Raw genomic sequence first — 19,403 nt, 5'->3', positions numbered from 1 at the left:
CATCTTTACATCCCTCCCTTTCCTTCGCAGGGATGTAATGACCGGCTTTCTGTTAGCCCAATCTTACGAAGCATTCCCTGCGAGGTGCCTCCATCTTTGCTTAGTTCTGCCTTTGGCGTTTCGGCGACTCGCGGTGCATGCCTGCTGGAAGGGAGGGGAGCTGTTGTTTCTCTGTGTTTTCGGATCTCTCTATCCTGAGTTTCTTCTTGTGGCGATGACCTAAACTTGTTTTGTGCGTACAAAGGTGTGACGTCCTCGCAGTGTTGTTGCGACCCTATTTGTGCTCGCGTCGTCAGTGCTGGGATGCATGTAGAGGGGCTGGGTGCCGTTTCATTGTGAGCCGTTATGACCACAACAGCAGCAGCAGGCTTTTCTGTTTTTTTTTTTTCGTGGTTCCCGCTCGCTCTCCTTGTCGCCTTGTGCCCATCGTGCTCCCATTATCCGGCTTGCGTTGCCCTCTCCGCGAGACCGTCTCCTTTTGCGTTGTCATTGGTTTTGGTGCCTTTTTGTGTGAGTGTGTGTGGACGACGTGGCCGTGGCCGTGGCCGGGGGTGTACTGTATTCCGTCTTTTTCCTTTTTTTCGTAGGCCTTCTCTCTGTACTGCCCTCTACTTCCCTCTTCTTCCCTCCCTCTTTAGCCTGTTCTCTTTAGCCCGTTCTCTTGCTCTGTTCGTGTTCTCCCCGCCATCCCTGTCGCTGTGATCTTTGTCTCTCGCTGTGTCCATTCATCTCAATCGGCACGACTATTGAGCAGCAACATCACAAAAGAAAAAGGAAAAGGAAAAAAGAAAAGCAAACACGCACGCTCATCGCGTACGAGAAGACGTGCCACAACCTTCTCACGTTCGAGCCCGAAAAGCAGTACCAGGAGCTGCTTCACGTGGGGCGTGTACTACAAGCCTGCCCACAATCGCTATGCGGTTGGCGGACTGTGGACGCAGGGTGCGAGAACCAAGGAGGCAAAAACGTGAGGCTCGTTTACTATGCGGACCGTTCACCGTGTAGCTGAATGCCCTTGAGCATCCTTGCCGTGTGCTGGATTCAGCCACTACAACTCTTTCTCTCTCACTATGCGTTGACCTTTGACATCCTCCCTCTGCTTTCGATTTCTCCCTCGCATTCGCCTCACACCCTCGTCTCTTTTTCTTTCTTACCACTCCCTCCTCCCTCCTCCTCGTCCTTTTCAAGAGGGGTTTCGCCCCTCTTTCTGTGTTCTTTGTGGTGCCCACACTCCCCCGTTCACCTTGGGAGTTGCGCAGCAACAAGTGTGCACAAGAAACAAAACCAAACGAATAGAGGGCGAGTCAGGGCATAAGCTTTGCTGTCCGATTTTTTTTTTGTGTGCTTGTTCGACTCTCCTCTCCCTTCTACCTCGGCGTCCCCCCTTCTCCTTCCGCATCCACTCACCCCTTCCCTTCCCTCTCTCCCGCTTCATCTGCTACCACGCCTTCCCTCCGGCCCTCCCATCTTACTCACCGCTGCCACTGAATGCACGCAGCCATCCCCCGCTTCAGATGCTTTGCCTATCTTCCTCCCTGTCCCCCAAATTCTCTGTCTGCCTCTGCGCTTTCCTCTTTTTCTTTTCGCGCTCTGCAGGTCTAGAACAACACAGACACACACGGAAGTGCGCAGCCTTTTCGCTGCCGCTGCTGCTTTTTTCATTATCGTTTCCCCCCGCCATATGTGCTCTTTCCTTTGGGCACGTGGAGGCCGCGACCCATGATAAACACCCCGAAGGATGCGCCGACGGCCACGCTGTCGCCCTCAAAACTTGGGCGGACAGCGGCAAGCTCTCACCGGGAGAGGAGGGCAGGTGTGTGCCAACGCGGCTTCGCCTCGAGCTGAGCATAAAAAATGACAAAGGTGAACAAGGACGAAGATGGGGAGCTGCTAAACACGACGGTGATGTTGAACCGGCCGCCGCCGCCGTCGGAGGTCGGCAATTAGCGGGCGCCGTTCAACATTCATCTCCGCGAAGATGCCTTTATGCGGTACCCACCCACCATCACCGCCTCTGGTTCCCCTGGAGTACAGCTGCTGGGGGCTGCGCGCATTGACCGTAGTGCATTACTGTAACACAGATGTCCACGGCTGCTTCGCACCGCGCGGATGGGGCCTGTGACCGGTCGGCGTAGTGTGGCGCTGAGCACATATTGTGTGACAGGATTATCTGGCTGCTCTTCTTTGCGCTCATCACTCGCACTAGTTCTTTTTCCTTTTTCTCCTTTGCGAAGGTGGCCTTCCTCCCTGTGCGCGTGTGCGTATGTGCGTGTGTGTCTCGAACGGTTCCGCTTCTACTAGCCGCTCTCTTTCCCCCTTTCAATGTCCCCCCTCCCCCTTCCTCCTCCTCCCATAAACTCCATCTTGGCATTTTTTTCTAGAATGTGTGCCCCACTTTCGTTCTTTGCTTCGACGTCTCCGCGTGTGTTGGCGTGGGTGCTTATCTTCGCCGCTTTTCCATGTCTGCGAATCGGAAGCGTGCCTACAAGAGGAGGGAGAAACAGAGACATGGGCCTGAAGGGGCTTCAGCTTCTGCACGTGCACCTGAAACGTCACACACATACACACAAACCACCTTGTCAGTGCACGCCAGGAGGGACGCGATCGTGTGCATGCATATGTATATGTGTGTGTGCTTGCATTTGTGAGCTTTCTTGGCTTCATTGCTGCCTTCATTACTGATGCTGGGGCTGCTGTGTTCTGCCCGAGAGTAACGTTACTGCTTGTATGCATGTTTCTCGCTCGTTCTCACGTTGCACTCTTCTTTCATCTTTGCCTTCCTTACCCTTCTCTTTTCCTCGTGGTTTGGGTGCTATAGCTCGAGTGTGTGAAGGTGTGTGTGTGTGTGTGTGTGTGTGCTCACGCCTGAGTGCCGCGGCAGGAACGCACCCGCCAATGCGCCGCTTCTTCCTTTCCGCACGTGTCCTGCTTACAGGCATGCTCAGGTGCACCGTGCACGAAAGAGGCGATGGGAGCCTGCTCGCACGTTAGCCAGCGAGCTACTCGAAAAAGAAATGCACTGTACACCCACGACATCGAAGGATTCGAGAGCATTAGATCGGCCGACGAGGGTGAAGGGAGGGGAGCCGGAGAGGGGGGGGGGTGGCACATGTGCGTACAGTGCTGTCTTCTTCTTGTCGTACCTCCCTCGCCCGCTACGGCACCCGCTCCTTTAGCGCTTCTCTGCTTGTGAACCCTCCCACCCCCAAGGCGAGCAGGCAGCTGATGCAGACCCCTCCGTTGCCGCGAGGGTAGTCTACCTCCGTTCATATGCCGCGCCTTCATCCTTTGCACTTCTTCGTCTCTGGCCTCTTCGCTGACCCTTTTCTTCTTTTTGTTGTGATGGTGGTCTTCGGACTCTGTGGATGGGACGATTTTCCATCTTATGCGCGCGGACGGACGGACGGACGGGCGGGAGGAGCATGTGTTTACTCGCGCACATCTTCGGCGTCTCGTTTCCCCCCCCCCCCACACACACACACATCGCACATCGCACATTTCTTTCGTTTGTAATTTTCATTGACGCACACGCACGGGGGCGAAGAGCGCTGAGCGACACACAGGCGTAGGAAAGTGGGTGGCCAGCGACGACCGAGTACGCTGCATCGCCTCAGCGGTCTCTCTTACCTGTAGCCCCTTACGGCTTCACCTTCACCTTCACCCCCACGTGGGCGCAAGCACAGCTGGACATGAGTCACAGGGGAAGACCTTTCAAGGCCCGCGCTGGCAAAGCAGCGACAGCCACCGCCGACGAACCCGGCCATTCTGTTGCCCTGACCTCGTCCTCTGACGCTTTGAACGGCCGAAAGGGTGCTGACCTCGCGACTGGCGAGGCGACCCCCTCGAGGGAGGAGTTTGTGTGCGTTCGAGCTATTGCCCAGGCGGGCAGTAGCAGTAGCGCTCAGCTGACCGTGGTGCACCGCCTCCTGAAGAGTGTCTTGTCGGCCGCAGGCAATGTTGTTCGCGGCACTGACTCACAGCGCAAATTTACAAGCCTATACACAGAGTTTTGCATTAGTGCTGTGCGTAGCTTGGCGGATGTGGAGGACGCTGTGTACGAGCTCACTAACCCAGGCTGTCGCGCTGCCGACGCTGCAGACTGCGAAATTGAAGGGATTGACGATGCCGAGTTCCTTAAGCAAGTGGCCGCATATGTGGCGATGCACACCGGCGCCCTAGGCGTGGCATACCTAGAGCACGTTGGTCGGTCTGCCCTCGAGAAGCTGCAGAAACAGCAACGTAAGCGGGAGCGCTCCACTACCACAGGGAGCGGCGACGCTGCCACTTCGAGCCACCGGCCGGCTAAGGTGGGCCGCACGCTCATCGCTAGGGGTGCCGGTGCTCAAGCAGCCCATGGCGGCGGCACCGCCGTTGATATGCATGGAAGCTCCCCTTTCGACTCTCTCGGTCTTGTGGATGCGCAGGAGACAATGCGGTGCGCTCTGGAGGCAATTGAGAGGGAGAAACAGACGGCTGCTTCCACCTCCACTGATGCGGCAGCCGCGTCGCGTCGCGGCCTCCAGGCTTTTGCTACGACTCAACTGGGACTCGGGTACTCCGATGACCGCCCCTCTGGCGTGTTTTTGTCCAGGGCACCTGGCGGCCTCTCCACGGCAGCGACCACGTCGGGCGGGACGCCACTTGGCAATGGCACGGTCGCGTACGAGCTGCGCGACCCCCATCTGAAGCTGAGCAGCATTCCAGAGCTCTCTACCCGTATGCAGCCGTGGACAATCCCGCTGCCGTCCAGCGGCGTGTACTTGGACCGAGTGACAATGGAGCGCGACCGCAGGGGTTGGAACGCGAGCGGCAACGGGACCAGCGCCGCCACTGCGGCGGTGGAACCGGCCAAGGCAGCGTTGGAGGTGTGCCTCGCACCGACACCCATGGAGTTCCTGCGGCAGTGGGAAAGCCGCGAGGCTGCGCTTGCGGCGGAGCAGCAGCAGCCTTCGTCGACGCCGGCCCTCGTCGGGGGCCCGTACAGCGTAGTTCCTTACACCGGTAACAGCAGCCGTGCTGGTGGGCCGTCGACCGGTTGCAGCCCGCGCTCAACGGCACCTTTGTCAACGCCCCCCCTTTGTTTGTCCCCCAACAGTAGCCCTCTCGGTCATCACCCTCCCTTCTTGCCTGAGTCGGAGGTTCGCACCAGCTGCGCCGACGCCGACCCCATATCTGCATTCTCCTCTGCCTTCTTTCCAGCGGTGCGGGACAAGCGGACCACGACAAGCCTGCCAACGTACGTGATGGCAAACCTTTCCCACTACGGCGTGTCGAAGATGGAGTACGTGTACACGATGGGGCCGACGAGCAAGTGACACGTGTGTGCGCTTACTGCTCTCTGTGTTTCGCATCCTCCTGCTGCGTGTAAAACGGCCAGCGTACAGGCGGTCGCAAGCCTCCCCAAAAGAAAAGGCAACAAAAAAAGAAGCAACAATGTTGCCGTGCCCGGGTTTGTCCTACCCCCCTCCCCCCACTTGTTGTGGTGGCCATCACAAGGTATCCCATGACGACGACGTCTGCCCCCGGCCCCGCCCTTCACGGGGCAGGAGTCTCTCCCTCCTTTTCTTTCTCTTTTTTTAATGCATTGCTTTCCCCTTCTGCCTGCAACCCGTCACACTTCCCCCCTCCCCCCGCTGCGTTTTGTTACCGCGTTCCACTGTTCAAGCACCCCAGCGTGCTTACTTTGCTGGGTGTATGTATGTATATATATATATAAGGCCCAAAGCTTCGGCTTCCCCCCTTCTCCGCCTCCTCCTCCCCGTCGTCGGCTTCGTCCTTTCCTGCCCACGCTGTTACTTCCCCCCACTCCTCCCGCAGACATGAACCACGCGATTGGGTGGTGGCGCTGGTGAAATCACAATCCTCAATCACGTATAGCCACTTTCGCTTTTTCCGTTCGTGCTTGTGCTATCACCTCTCGCTCTCTTCCCTCTTCCTCGTCGGTTCCACGCTCACCTCAGCCCCACTGTCGTCCGTGTGCTGTGCCGTGAACTGCGTCTCCTTCGGCCAGCGCGTGTGTGTATCCGTAGATGTGAAGTGCCAAGCGAGAGAGGCGCACACCGACACGGAGGCGCCCTTTCTATTCCAGTATGTCTTCTGCCGCCGCGGCACAGCTGCAGCGCCTGCTAGACGGGTACGTCTCTGCGAGCCTCGATGGTCATGAGAGGAAGCTTCTTCCAAACGGAAACAGCGCGTATGCCAGGAGCTCGCATACATTGGCTCTTGACGCAGCAGATGTGATGAGCTGCCTGCCGTTTTTTGCGTCGGTGCTCGGTGCTGCTCACAGCAGCGCCACATCGCGAAGGGTAGTGCGACTAGCTCCTTCGCAAGCATTCATGGCAACGACCGGTCCCGTTACGCGGCCGACGGTCGAAGAGGCAAGGGCTAGCGACGCTTTATCATCGTTTATTCTCTACCTTGGCGATGTGGTGGAGCGGCACCTGGATGCATTCATGTTGGCTGTCTCCGTTGGGCCCCCGTTCTCTACCCTGCACTTCGCAGTCGAGCTGCGACACGGCAACGCCTCTGACGGGAGGAGCAATAAGGAGAGCAGCTGGCATGATTGCAGCGTGAGCGAACGCGGTCACCGCGGCGGGGGTGGTCCGTATGTGAACTTCGTCGCCTGGGTGGCGTTGGAGGTGTATCGTCTCTTGGCGCGAGGTGCCGAGTCTCGTCAGCGTGAGCGGCGCGCTGCCGGTGGTGCCACGTCCGCGGATGCCGGGGCCCGCACAGACGCGTATATACGGTGGGAGCGTGAGATCGGGGAGCGTGTGTCTGCTGCCGTGGCTGCCGTGCAGCAGCTCGGGACGAAGCGCACTAACTGTAGCGATGTGAGCTGGCAAGATATGCTGCGGACTATTTCTTCTGCACCCGATGCACACCTGGACGACGTCTTCGCCACTCACCCACACTTTTTCTACCTGTTCATGTGCACTGAACTTCTCCCGGACCTTCAGTGGCGCTTGCGCAGGTGCGGCGAGCCGCCTCTGGTGAGGCTGCGTGAGGCGCTGCGGAGTACTGCGGCGGTTGCACACACGGACGACCAGCATCCAACTTATCAAACGGTATCCTTGTCGACGGCATTTTGGGCAGACACTGTACTGCTTCTGTGCGGCGAATCAACTGCAGCTGCCAGTCGTATCGGCGCGGAGACGGCAATGTGCAACGAAAGCGGTTCCACTCCTACTGCTACTACCCCTGCGCAAACGTCAGTCTTCGTGGCAGCGGCGGTGGCGTCGTCGCTGGCAGCACCCCTCTTGAGGCCTGCGTGCCACTGGATCGATCGAATCGCCTCCTTTACTTCAGCGGCGCCACACTCACAAGGGTATCCCGTAGTGACTGAGGAGCAGAGTCGTGCCCAGGCAGTCATGCACATACTGGACGTGTGTATGCGTTCTTTGCAGCTGGTTCCGTTGCCCATGTATGACGGTTGCGATGCGGATATGCCGCTCAGCCTTGGCAGCTGCGAAATGGCAGGGAGCTGGCTGATACCGTCAACGTCGTCGCCGCTGCATGTCCGACCCATGCCGTTGTTCGGGCTGCAGAGACAACGGCGCGCTGTGGTGCTGCCGGGGTTGTCGATTGCCGCCACCCGCATCCGCTCGCTGGCTGCGGCGTATTCGGGGAAGGCGAGCATAGTCGACGCTGCTGCGCCGGACGTGTCAGCTCCCGCTGGCACATGTGTGTGGTCGCCGGCGGGTTCATTGGCACAGGTGCTGTGGGCAGAGACGCAGCTGAGTTCCTCAGCTGTGTCGCCATGCTGCGACGACACCAATGCACCTTTCACATCTGTCAGCGCAGTGCCGAACTCGAGGTTGTACCCGGTGGAGTTGCTGTTGCTGTTCGAGGACATGCCGTCTGACGCGGAGACGTTGGCCCGTTTGCGGGCCGCGCTGGATGTCGAGGCACGCGAGGGATGGGTCGTTCTGGCGGTCCAAGCCTCGGTGCCGAAAGCTGCGCAGCAGTGTATAGAGTCTACTTGGGGCACAGACGTGCGCCCTGTCCTCCTCCTCAGCGCTGTCGGTCGATGGGGGCTTCAGCAGTTGGCGTTGCGCTTCAATGTGCAACCTAACACGTCCGCCACCGACTTGCGTTGTCTGCGCGGGGTGCGACGCGGTCTCTGTAGCGATAGCGGTGCCGATCAGCCTCAGGAGCGTCGAGGCTGCGGTGTTGCTGCGCTCCCGCTTCGTGGTCAGCAGTACGCGCCATCGTCCTCCCTGTCAGCAAACGACGGTGCGCAACACCAGCAGCGTGGAAAGGGCTATTCACGACACGCGCGCTATGCAGCGGCCTTTGTCGAGGAGCGGGAGCACTACCTGTTCGTGGTCGGAGAGCGCACCGATGCATTAGAGCCCAGCATTTGTAATGCTTCCGCAGCGATGGAGTCGGAGCGCACCACTGGCTCGGTAGCCGATTGCGCTGCGGCCGTCTCTCAAGCGCGGTCAGCCGCCTTGCAGCTGCAGTCCTCGCCGCCAACACTGTTCCCACCCACCATATCCATGCACTTTCGCGACGACTCGGGGGAGTCAAGCAGCAGCGAGTCGAGCGACTCCCGCTCCTTCAGCAGTGGATCCACCTTCTCTGACACAACGACAGCGGCAGCCATGGCGGCAGGCGGGTCTGACGAACGGGTGATGCGGGCGTGGTATGGCGACCCAGCAGTGCCGCCGATACCCTTCGTTGTGGCGAGTGTCCTGGTTGGGGCGGCCACCAGGGGAGCGCAGCAGGAGTTGGTGTACGACATCGGCTACCACTGGCGCCTTCTGCTGCATCAGCTAGTTCTACCTGAGCCGCTTTGCGGCCGGGTGCCCACGAGCGGCAAGCGAGGGGCAACAGCCATGGCGATCCGTAAGTTGGACTCCTTGCTGCAGTCACCTCTGCCAAACGAATGCGCCTCTGCATCCCTTGCTGGGGTACCTACGGCGTACACCCCAGAGCAGCTGCGTGTGCTAGGCGCCCTGAGGGACGCCCTCTTGTCTTACGAGCTTCTTTCTCTGCAGCATGGGCCGGAGGGGCGCACGCTGGATGAGTCGTGGCAAGTGCTGCAGGGTTACACAGAACCCCCCACAAGTCCGTGCGAGGGGTGCACAAAGGCACCGGCCGAGTCGTGGCTCGCTGTCCAAAGTGCGTATTTGGCAGTGGCCGATTGCCTGGATGAGCTCTGCCTCACTGTCGTCCTTGGCGGCGGCAATGATGCATCCGCGAACAACGGCGCGTCTCAGGACAGCGCCACACGCGGCCTCTACTTCTTCCCTGTGATCTGAGGCAAATGCGTGGTGCTGCAGGGACAGGTTGAGGCGGCTGAGGAAAAGGGAGGACGTAGCAAGAATAATATAAAATTAATCGGGACCGACGGGGCGATGTTGTCGACTTCGTGCTTCTTCTCCGTCTTGGCTCATCTGCCCTTCCCCGGCCTAGGTGTGTATGTGTGTATGCGTGTGTGTGTGTGCGTTCGCTTGTTGCTGCTATTCCGCTACGTGGATGTGCTTGTTTTATCTGCGTCGGGGGCGGGACACCGAAGGACCCCACGCCACCGTTTCGTCGTCGTCGCTCGATTCTCCCCCTCTTTCTCTTCTTTTTTTTCCCGGTTCCTAACCGTCACCGCTACCGCTCCTCGCCCACCATGCTCGAAAGATGACACGACACACGGCGCACGACACACGCAAAAGACATGCAGGCATATATATATATATAGTATATATATATGTGTGTGCGTCCGTGTAGAGACACACCAAAATGGATGCCGCCTTTCCATCTGCTAAGGCCGAACGCATTGCGGCGCGGCAGTCAGCGGTGAGCTTTGCCAAATGCCGCTCGAAGGGTGGGTGCGAGGGGTTGTACGGCGATGCATCGCTGGCGTGCTTGTCGTTCGGTGCTGGAGATGTATGGAAACTGCTGCTTCCCATCCATCTCCTTCACTTTCATGGCAGGCATCCACCTGCCCACAGATACACAAGCGTGCTTGCCACGTTCTCGCGCATGCAGAATCGAAGAGCGCATGCCTTCGCTGCTTATGAGAGTCGACATGACGATGCCCCCCATTCCCTATGCTCTCACCGCCTTCGCCCCCCTTCTCTGTTCCTTCGTTTTTCTCTTTCCCTCCGCGCGTATGTGTGCGTCGGTGTTGTGCGGATGCGTTTCGACTCTACGCTGCGCACACGGCCCCCTCCCTGTTCGGTGGGACAGGACGGTGTACCAGAGCGCGACGTCCAGGGGGAAGCGAGAAGACGGCAGCACTCTCTGGGCGCCCACCTACACATGTGTGGGTCTAGGTTTGCATTGTGTTTGGGTTTGGGTGGGCACCTTGCGTGCGTGCGTGCTCACTGACCGCTCCGATTTGCCGTCCGCTCTCAGCGCGTCATCCGAGTGTGTAATTGCTCCTTCTCCTCCGTTCCACTCCGCGGCTTCCTTTACCCAAAACGTTGCCCACGCGCGCCGTCGCTTGCGTGATCACGTGGTGCACGCGTGTGTGTGTGCGGGGGGTCTTCAAAGAAGCCCCTGCCCCCCTTCAGCATCTGTCGCTCTCATCCGAATCCATGTTTTTGTTTTCACGACTTCCTACATGTGCGCTTGCGCGCTTTTCTGTGCACGCGCGCTTTCTCTGCGATGGTGTGCCGAGGACTTTGCCGGAGAGGGCGCGTGTGTGTTTGTGTGTATCCCTCTTCTCCCATTGCGTGGCACTGAGTTCAGTCTCTCCCACCGACCAACAAAATGGCGGTGCTTAACCGAAAAAAAAGCCTGTAAAGAAACACTGCCGGGCCCATCCAGGTGCACCGAAGAAGCATGCGCAGGCACCACCGACGAAAATCTTGTGTGAGGACTTGCCCATCCCTTCATGCGGCTCTGTTTGACGGAACAGATGAAGCTCGCGCACTTGCGCTGCATGCTTAGCCGCGAGTGCGGCCAACTCTTCCCTTTCCTTCCTCATCCTCTTCTCTTCTGTGGACGGTTCGCTGAGCGACGATCGCTGGCCAGAACTCGAGTCGTCGGACCAACTTATTACACAGTAGGAATCCGGCACTGAGGTCACCGCGGGGCTTTGCGGATTCGGCTGTTGTCTCGCCGTTCCCTGGGTGTCCTCGTTGACTTCCCCACTTTTTTTCTCGGACCTCGCCCGGTCCTTTGCTTCCTCGTTGCCCCAACCTGCCTCCTCTTCTACTCCTGTGGGATCCACTCCGACATCCCCCCTTCCATGCACACACGAAACACGCAAGACATACGGGAAACACGCACGTTGTCCGGCAAAAGGTGAGACGGAAGCCAAAACATCCACGTTAAGGGAGAGACACAGAGAAAAAGAGGCAGGCGGGCGGCGTAGTGCTGCTATTATTATTACTAGTTTCGTTTTCGTCAAACGTTAGGTGCTGCAGAAAACACGGAAAGGGAGCAGGACAGAGAGAGAGAGACGATACCGAAAGGAGAAACAACACAAAGAAACGGCAGGGACGCACACCACGCACACGCACACGCGCCTATGCCCCCAAAAGGCTATATACACCCACACAAACCTCCCTCATCCACACCTAAAAAGCGGACACAGACAGGCGAGACAGAAGTATAAGAAGTAGTGTCGAGCACAATCTACTGTATATATCTCCTTCCACGAACTAAGCGTTGTTTCTCGTGCTTTTTTTCCTATTTGGCATTTTTTTCTACTACTTTGGTTTCGCTAGTTTCATCCTTTCTGTGGATCTGCTCTTGCACCGTCATTGTATTCTCCCATCACGCCGTGCTCAGCCAGGGCGCTTAGTCGTTTGTGTTTCTCACCATTTCCACACACACACACACATATATATATATATATAAAGACATATGTAAACATATAAACTTGTATATATATATGTTATATATGTGTGTGTGTGTATTTTCACCGCTTCTTGCTCTTCGTTGCTCTCTGTGGCATTCACTCTCTCTCCCCCTCCCCCAAAAGTATAGTGTACACATCTCCTTTTTTTTCCGGGTTTCTGTTACTCTCGTCCTGTGTACATATTTCCTGTGTCGTTGCGGCGTTCGGGTTGGGCTACACAGCATATACACACACACACACCTCTACACGCTACCCTTCTTCTTGCGCCGCCATTTTCTTTTACTCCAGCGATTCTCTTGTGGGTGAAAAACAGTCGTGAATTGAGTCAGGGACAATAACGAAGGCCTAACAAAGTGGCATACAGGCGAGGAAATATATCGGAGGGGGTCCGATCAGAAGACGCGTGCCACTTTGAAAACAAAAAAAAGAGTCGAGAAGCGTGCGGCGACCGAGACTCCTGCCTGTCTCTGTTTCCCTGTATATCGGCGTATTTGTGTCTTTCTGTGTGTCTGTGAAGGAGTGGATCTTACGAAAACCCCACCGAACTCGTGGGCTGCAATCCCACCCCGTCAACGACGACAGTCCCCCCCCCCCCAACCTCTTTCCTTCACACCTTTTGTTTTGGCTTGGCTTGTTAGTTTTTTTTTTTTCTTGCCCGTTTGTACGCTTCATTCTCTCCCTCTCTCCCCCTTCTCTCGTTGTTGTTGGCGTTGTCGTTGTGTACGGCGTTCCTTTTGTTTTTTTTTTTGTTTTGTCGGTGTTCCTTACTCAGCCTCTTCTTTTTTTTGTTGTTTTGCTTCTTTTGTGTCCCCCCCCCTCTTTCCCTCTCTCTTTTCCTTTTGGTTTCATGTCTTTGCTGGTGCTCACCGGCTATCCCCCACTCCGTCTCCGCTGTTTCGTCCTCGCTCCCTTTTCCTTGTTCTTTTTTTTGTTTGCTTTCCTGTGTGTGTGTGCGTGCGTGCGTGTGTGTGTGTGTGTGTGTTCATTTTGACGTTCCCGTTGCCCGCCGCCGTCGTTTCGCCTCATCAGTGCGTTTGCGTACACTAAACGAAAGCTTTGTGCCTTTTCTTTTCTTGTTGCTTGGTGTATGTTGATCTGATTACTTCCCTGCTCTCCTCTTTCTTCTCACCTCTTACAGCCCCTCCCTCCCCCCTTCCTCCCGCCTCCTCTCTCGCCGTCTACGGCCACCTCTTTGTCGTGCTGTGTTGTGTGCTTTGTGTGTGCTGCCCTCCCTCCCCCTTTCTCTCCTCCCGTCCTTGTTCTGCCGTTGCTCCTTGGGTTCTGCTGTTTTTCTGTGTGTCATCTTTATGCCATCATCTTTGAAAGGAAAATAGTCCGGCTGAGCACACCCGTACCCACACACAAGGGAAGAAAAATCCCCCCTCCTTCACCTTCTCGTTTTATTTGTTTGGGTGCTTCCTCTTCGACGTGTGTCGTTGGGCTGTGCTGTGTGTGTGGGCGCTTGTGTCTTCCTCCCTCCCCCTCCTTCGCTTCTCTCACTTTGTGTGTGCGTGTGTGGGCGTGCTTGACCACTCAGGTGTCTTCTTCGTTTTTTTTCGCTCGCCGCTCTCCCTCTCTTTCTCTCTGAGACACGCACACACACGCACACAAACGTGACACGCACACGTGACACGCTTCGTCCTTTCTTTCTTGTTTTCACGCTAGAATTTTTTTTTGTTCTTGCTTACGTGTTTGGTTGCTGTCTTGCCTTGTCTTGCCTTGCCTTGCCTTGTCTCTCTCCATCCCTCTCGATCTTCTCCCCCATCCCTCAGTCTTCCGTTGACGCTTGCTGCTTTTTCCTTTCGTTTTTTTTTTTGCCTGTTGCTGTCGCACTTTAGAGATCATACATCACTTTGTCTCCTCTTCTCCTTTTCTTTTCATTTGGTGGTTCTCGGCTCCTCTTCTTGTGTTTGCGTGCCCACTCTCCTCCCTTGTATCTTCGATCCCCTCGTTGTACTCGGATAATTTGGCCGCAGGGGAGACCAAGCAGGCCAGAGCGCGCACGGACGCATCCCCTTTGTAGCATCCACACTGCACAGGGCCGTTGCTGACGTTTTCTTGGTTTACAACCGTATTATGTGGCCGGACGTCACGGAGCTTGTGGACAGCTTTCAGAACGCTTCGTCCTCCAATCTGAGTGCTTCACGCAGCGCCAACGTCAGCTTGTCGCATCGCATGGACTTGTCTCCGCTGCAACTGCATGATGAGGCGGCGCCCCTACGCAGCAGCACCGGCTTGGCGGCCACCTTTGGTGGGCTGTCGCCTTCTCTGCCTAGCCAGCGGCAATCCATAGGGCAGCCGCGGCGGCACAACGGCGACAAGCTTCACCACGCCAGCCGCGACAGTAGCCCTAACTCCACCATCGGATCCTGTAGCGGAGGTGTACCAACTTCCCAGGCAAGCTTGCCGCTGCTGGCCGGTATGATGGCCTCGCGCAAGGAGCTTTTCACCGAGCTCACCGTCCCTTCCACCCAACCGATGAATGGGCAGCCACAGGGCCAAGGGATGAGCTCCTCTCCCGTTGATGCCGCACAACCACCGATATCACAGGGTGGGGTTGGTAGTGCTTCGCACGCTCTCTCGCCGCGTGAGCTGTCCACCCTGGAAAGTCTTAGCCCTAGCGGACCGGTGGCTGGGCTACTAGTCACATCCCCGCCGGGTAAGGACTTATCAAACGCTGCATTACGCGGTGGTTTTCTGTCCGAAAGCATCTCCCTCGTCGAGTCATCAGTGTCGTCCATATCACGTAGCGCACTCCGGCTGCACCGCGGCAGAGCGCGTGATCGCCTTCCCAGCGACCGCGAAGACTCCAGCGGCAAGAGCGGCGGCAGGAATGATGATGTGCCGTCGCAGGTGCAACTGCCACTCATCACACGTTCTCTGACGAGCAACTCCGCCAGCTTGCAAGGTCGCCAGCTTCTCACCGCCCTGCAGGAGCTGGAGGGTTCGAGTGCCGGTATTGGGTTGCCGACGCTGTCTTGCTCCTCTTCGTTCACCTCGATGCACCACGAAGACGAGGGTCCGTGCCTTGCGCCAGCCCTAAAGATTGTGTTGGAGGCGTCGGTAGCTGTTGGGCAGCCACCGCGGCCGCTGCATTCGGTGCCCCTCCCCGAAGGCAGAGATGAGTGTTGTGATGTCAACTCAATCAAGCCATCCAGCTCATCCAGCTTGGTGCAGTCCGCACGCCGTGCGACTACCATGGGGATGGGCAGTGATGACGATGCCAAGACGGGAGAGCATCAATCGACCCCAATCGAGGCCAGTGACCGCGGCGGCGGCACCAGCATATTTGTCACAGCACCGGTGTTGCTCACGGTGGAGGCGGCACCGCTGACGCTGTCAGGCGGTCTGACGGGCCAATCATCCTCAGGGAACTCGACCGGGATGGGGCAAATGACCTGTGCAAGCACCGCCGCCTCTCCGCTTGCAAAAAACGCGGCCGTCACGTTGATCCCGAACTCGGGTTTCAGCAGCTTCGACACCGCCGTTCTCGAGAACGGGGATTACGCGCCAGAGGCAACCCGACCGCCGACCGGCGAGCGTTCCAGCGGCCCCAAGCACGGAAGCTTGCAAAGCCTCGACCACGACAACTACACTACCGCCGCGCGCGGCGCGACGGGCCAGCAGCGACCTAGCGACTCCATCGAGAACGATGACGCCGTCCACCAGAAGCGGGCGAAGCGCCGCCTGAGGAAGACGCGGAAGAAGGACAAGGCCAAGCGGCAAAAAAACGGCGAGACAGTGGCGGAAGGCGAGAACGGCGCGGCTGCTGAGGCGCTGAAGGCGGTTGCGGTTGCTCACAGGTCGGACAGTGCCCTGGCCCGCAAGCGCGAGCGCAAGCGACAGCTGAAGCACGAGAAGATGAAGGAGATGTCGTCGGAGGAGCGTCGCCAGTACAAGGCAGAGCATCAGCGCCGGCGTGCTGCGAAGAAGGCAAAGCGTTCCTCCGCAGCGGCGGTCTCCCCACACCTTGAGCGCGGCGATCATGGCGACTGGAGCGGCAGCAGGCCGCACCACGGCAGCGACCCCTCTGCTTTGTCTCCTGCGCCCGTGCCCACGGCGGGTGCTGTTAAGCAGCATCCGCCGCTGTCGTCCTCGCCGGAACCGCCTCAGCCGTTGGCACCTGTTACCGCTGCGGCTGCAGATCCTGATGCCAAGACGACAAGCTCGCACGCGCGGCAGTCATCAACAAAGTCGGAAGTCGAGCAGAGCTTCCCGAGCCTGGTCGAGAGGTCCTCTTTGGTGGATTTTGCCGCGACACTTTCGCCGCAGGTCCTCGCCAGCACGTGCAGCGCGTTAACGAATGCGCAGGTCGACGGAGGCGGTACCTTGCTGAAAGCGCTTGGAGTGCGGCGGTGCACGAGCGCCTCTGGTAGAGACGTTCCCGTCGCTCCCAGCACGGCGCTTCCGTCTAAGTTGATGCCGAGCACCCCGGCGCCGTTTCGGCGTCGCTTTTTCATCGACATCGCTGGCAGGCCGCGAGATCAGGGAGACGCGAACAGCTTCCTCCACGTAAGCAGCAGCACCCCAACCAACGTCAGCGATCTGGAGGGGCAGCTGCACGCACACGAGGCGGACGCCGAAGGCTGCGGCGTGGAGTGCGATGCTACGCTTGAGGCAAATGACGGCGGCGCGGATAACTGCGATGACGAGAGCCGAGGTCCACTGCGCAGACAACCGATGGATGAAAGCGACTCCGCCGACGGTGTGATTCCCGAGCGCGCTCCGATGTCCAACGAGGGTGCGCTGAGTCCAGCTCCGCATCTTCCCGCAGCCGCAGCGGGATCCGGAACAGCTGCCATTCTGGAGCTGAAGCAGCAGCAGGAGGTGCAGCAGCGTCATCGGTTGCCCTCGCTGGCGGCCGACACTTCACTCCCTGCCATGCTTGTCCCCGTGGCCAATAGCGATGGCGCCTCGGCCGATGCAAGCGAGGCTTCGCTGATGACTGCGTCTGCCTCCGGACGCGGGGCCGATCATTGTCAAGGGTCGAGCCTGCCTCTGCGACCAGGTGCGGAGACGAGCCAATCAGTGGAGCCAGACCTGAACCAGTCGCGCCCGGGCGATGCGCTGACAGGCCCCGTCACGAAGGGGACCGCTGCCATCTCCGCGACCTCCATGCCATGCTGCTCCGCATACAGTCGATCTCATACCAAGGATGATGTGCCGGCAGCAGTCGAGCCGGCTGTGACGGGTGCTGGTGGTGCGGAGGGGTGTGGCGCCGGGCAAAAAGCTCTAACATCGGCGGCAGCCGCATCAACAGCAGTGGCGGCGGCGCGGAAGGCCAGACGGAGCCCGTCCTCGTCCTGCTCTTCCTTGCGGAGCCGCAGTAGCGACGACGAGAGCGCCGACGGCAGCTCTGGGTACAGCTACAGCAGCTACAGCAGCAGCGGTAGCTTGGTGCCGGAGGTGCTGCAGCTGGTGGGAGGCTGCACTGTGCCGCCCCCTGTGGCTGCCTTCTCCGATCTCAAGTACCGCTACTCGTGTGTGCCGCAGCTGCACAGCTACGCCGAGCCGGCCATCATCCACGAGTGGAACCTCACCGAGGGCTGCTGGGGCAGTGTGGAGACGAGTGTGGTGCTCAGCCCACAGCCCTTCGCGAAGGGGAACATGCGTGCGTCCTACTACATGATCGACATGCGTCGACTCAACTGCCTCTTGGTGGCGAAGCGGTACTTGAAGTCGTCCGTCAAGGACGACCAGTACTTTGACGACGTTTCAATGCACAGCATCGCGGGGCACTGGGCACGTGTCTTCAACATGATGCGACCACCGAAGGAGGTCCGCTTCGTCCCTGCGGCTGTGCTGATCCTACCGAAGCGCAACCCGCCGCTGATACTGGCCATGGAGCCGCAGCTGACAGGCAAGTTTGTGAAGTACAATAACAACTGCGGCTATGTGCGGCGAAAGGCGCGGTGGACGCCGCAGGCCTTCTCGCACTTCACGTACCACGCCAGCGATCATGAGCTGATGGTGGTGGACATCCAAGGCGTCGACGACTACTACACGGACCCGCAGATTCTCTCCGCAGACGGGGAGGGATACGGCCGCGGCAACCTCGGCGAAGAGGGCATCCGGCGCTTCCTCGAGAGCCACAAGTGCAATGAGGTTTGTCGTGCTGTCGGCCTGCCTCCTCTGCAGCGCAACGGCAAAGGTGCTGTTATCACACCTTTGGCGTCGCCAGGGAGTGGCCGTAGCAGCGCTGGGCCAGGTACACCGGCGGCAAAGGATCATCTGACTACGGCAATACCCTGCGCGTCTGGGTTGAAGGAGGAGCGACTCCCCCCAAAGGCCTTCATGCTCGCCCGCCGCGCTTCCTCGGGGAATACTCCAGGCCCCGAGCACAACGGCGTGCAGCTCGGCTCGCGACAGCCAAGCGAAACCGCCCTGATGTTGTCGCCAGTGCCGCCACCGCGGCAGACGCTGCGCACCGGCACCAGGCCGTCGTCTCCGTCGCCACTGGCAGCAGCGCCGTCTGCACTGACCCCGGGGGCCTTGCCACACCGCGTGGGGCCGGTGCAGAACTGCGGCGTGAAGTACATGCGCTACCCACGGCAGGCGCTAATCCGGCCGCAGAGCCAGTACTTCGTCTCCACTGTCGCGGGCGGCCTCATGTCAGTGCCGCAGCAAGGCAGCAGCGCGCCAAATGGGTACAGTAACGGCAGCTCCTTTTCGGCGCTTCAAGGCTACCCACCAGTGAGTGAGCAGAGTGGCAGCAAGGTGGGCGGGTCGCCAACCAGCGGGAGCGCCGGCGCGCCTAGCGGTATGGCTGGTGTTGGCCACGGCGGTGCAAGTTCCCCGCCACAAGGCTCTGTGATGGTGGCGGTGCCGCTGCTGCGTCCGCCGGCGGGGGGGCGCCCCGGATACACCGGCGCCCAGTCTAGCGTTAGCCCGGAAGGATTCCACCTCTTGACGGCGCCGAGGAGCGGAGAGAACGTCGGCTCGTTTCACCAGGCGCCGCATTTGCGGCCCGGTGGAACGGCCAATCTTGGCGGCGGCATGCCCAATTTCTACCCGCGCCCGCCCGTGACGGGCGCTGTCGGCAGCCCCACTGGAAGATGCGCCTCGCACCAGAGCTCGTTTACTGCAGCGGCGCCGACGATTCAATCCACCGAAGAGGTGACCACGACAAATAGGCCAAGGTCACATCGTCAGTCCTTCAGTCGCCGGCCGGTGTTCTCGGCGGTTGAGGAGATGCCGAAGAGGTCCGAGCCCCGCTACCATGGTCACCCTCATCCGCACTGAGGTGAGAGGGTGTATGTGTGTGCGTGCCTTCGCTGCTAGTGGTGCGGCACGTCGCACTTGTTGACGCATACCCGATGTGGGCGTTGTGCTGATGCACCCACTGGTGCACGCACTGGCTCGCGTTTTTCTTTTTCTCTCGACTTCCTCTTTCGGAGGGAGAAGAGGGGGTGGTGGTGGTTGTGGTGGTAGCATGTTGGTGTACCCCCCCTCCCTCTCTCCCTCCCTGTATGTGTGCACTATTGGCAGACACACCCCACACACGTATCGGCGCTCTTCTCCATTCTCTTTTGTTCCTTCCTGGTGTGTTGGATCTTCGCTTATATCCTCATTCTTCTCTCCGTCTTGTAGTTGAATC

General features: G+C 58.8%; 3 protein-coding genes across 3 annotated transcripts; all 3 read left to right on the top strand.

Moving 5' to 3' along the window:
- Nucleotides 1-3,689: 3,689 nt before the first annotated feature.
- On the top strand, nt 3,690-5,315 carry LMXM_25_0700 (conserved hypothetical protein; the record flags this gene model as incomplete). The annotated part of the gene is made up of 1 exon (XM_003876074.1): nt 3,690-5,315. One exon carries the CDS (start codon nt 3,690-3,692, stop codon nt 5,313-5,315), a length of 1,626 nt encoding a protein of 541 aa, XP_003876123.1.
- Nucleotides 5,316-6,089: 774 nt separating this feature from the next.
- On the top strand, nt 6,090-9,263 carry LMXM_25_0690 (conserved hypothetical protein; the record flags this gene model as incomplete). Its single annotated transcript, XM_003876073.1, has 1 exon — nt 6,090-9,263. One exon carries the CDS (start codon nt 6,090-6,092, stop codon nt 9,261-9,263), a length of 3,174 nt encoding a protein of 1,057 aa, XP_003876122.1.
- A 4,619-nt stretch (nt 9,264-13,882) lies between these two features.
- LMXM_25_0680 (myosin heavy chain kinase c-like protein) lies at nt 13,883-19,048 on the top strand (the record flags this gene model as incomplete). The annotated part of the gene is made up of 1 exon (XM_003876072.1): nt 13,883-19,048. The coding sequence occupies one exon, from the start codon at nt 13,883-13,885 to the stop codon at nt 19,046-19,048; it is 5,166 nt and encodes a 1,721-aa protein (XP_003876121.1).
- Between the last annotated feature and the right edge of the window lie 355 nt (nt 19,049-19,403).

This window comes from Leishmania mexicana, chromosome 25, assembly GCF_000234665.1.
Source record: "Leishmania mexicana MHOM/GT/2001/U1103 complete genome, chromosome 25".
NCBI classification, from domain to species: domain Eukaryota; phylum Euglenozoa; class Kinetoplastea; order Trypanosomatida; family Trypanosomatidae; genus Leishmania; species Leishmania mexicana.
This window is presented reverse-complemented; position numbering and strand designations above follow the sequence as displayed.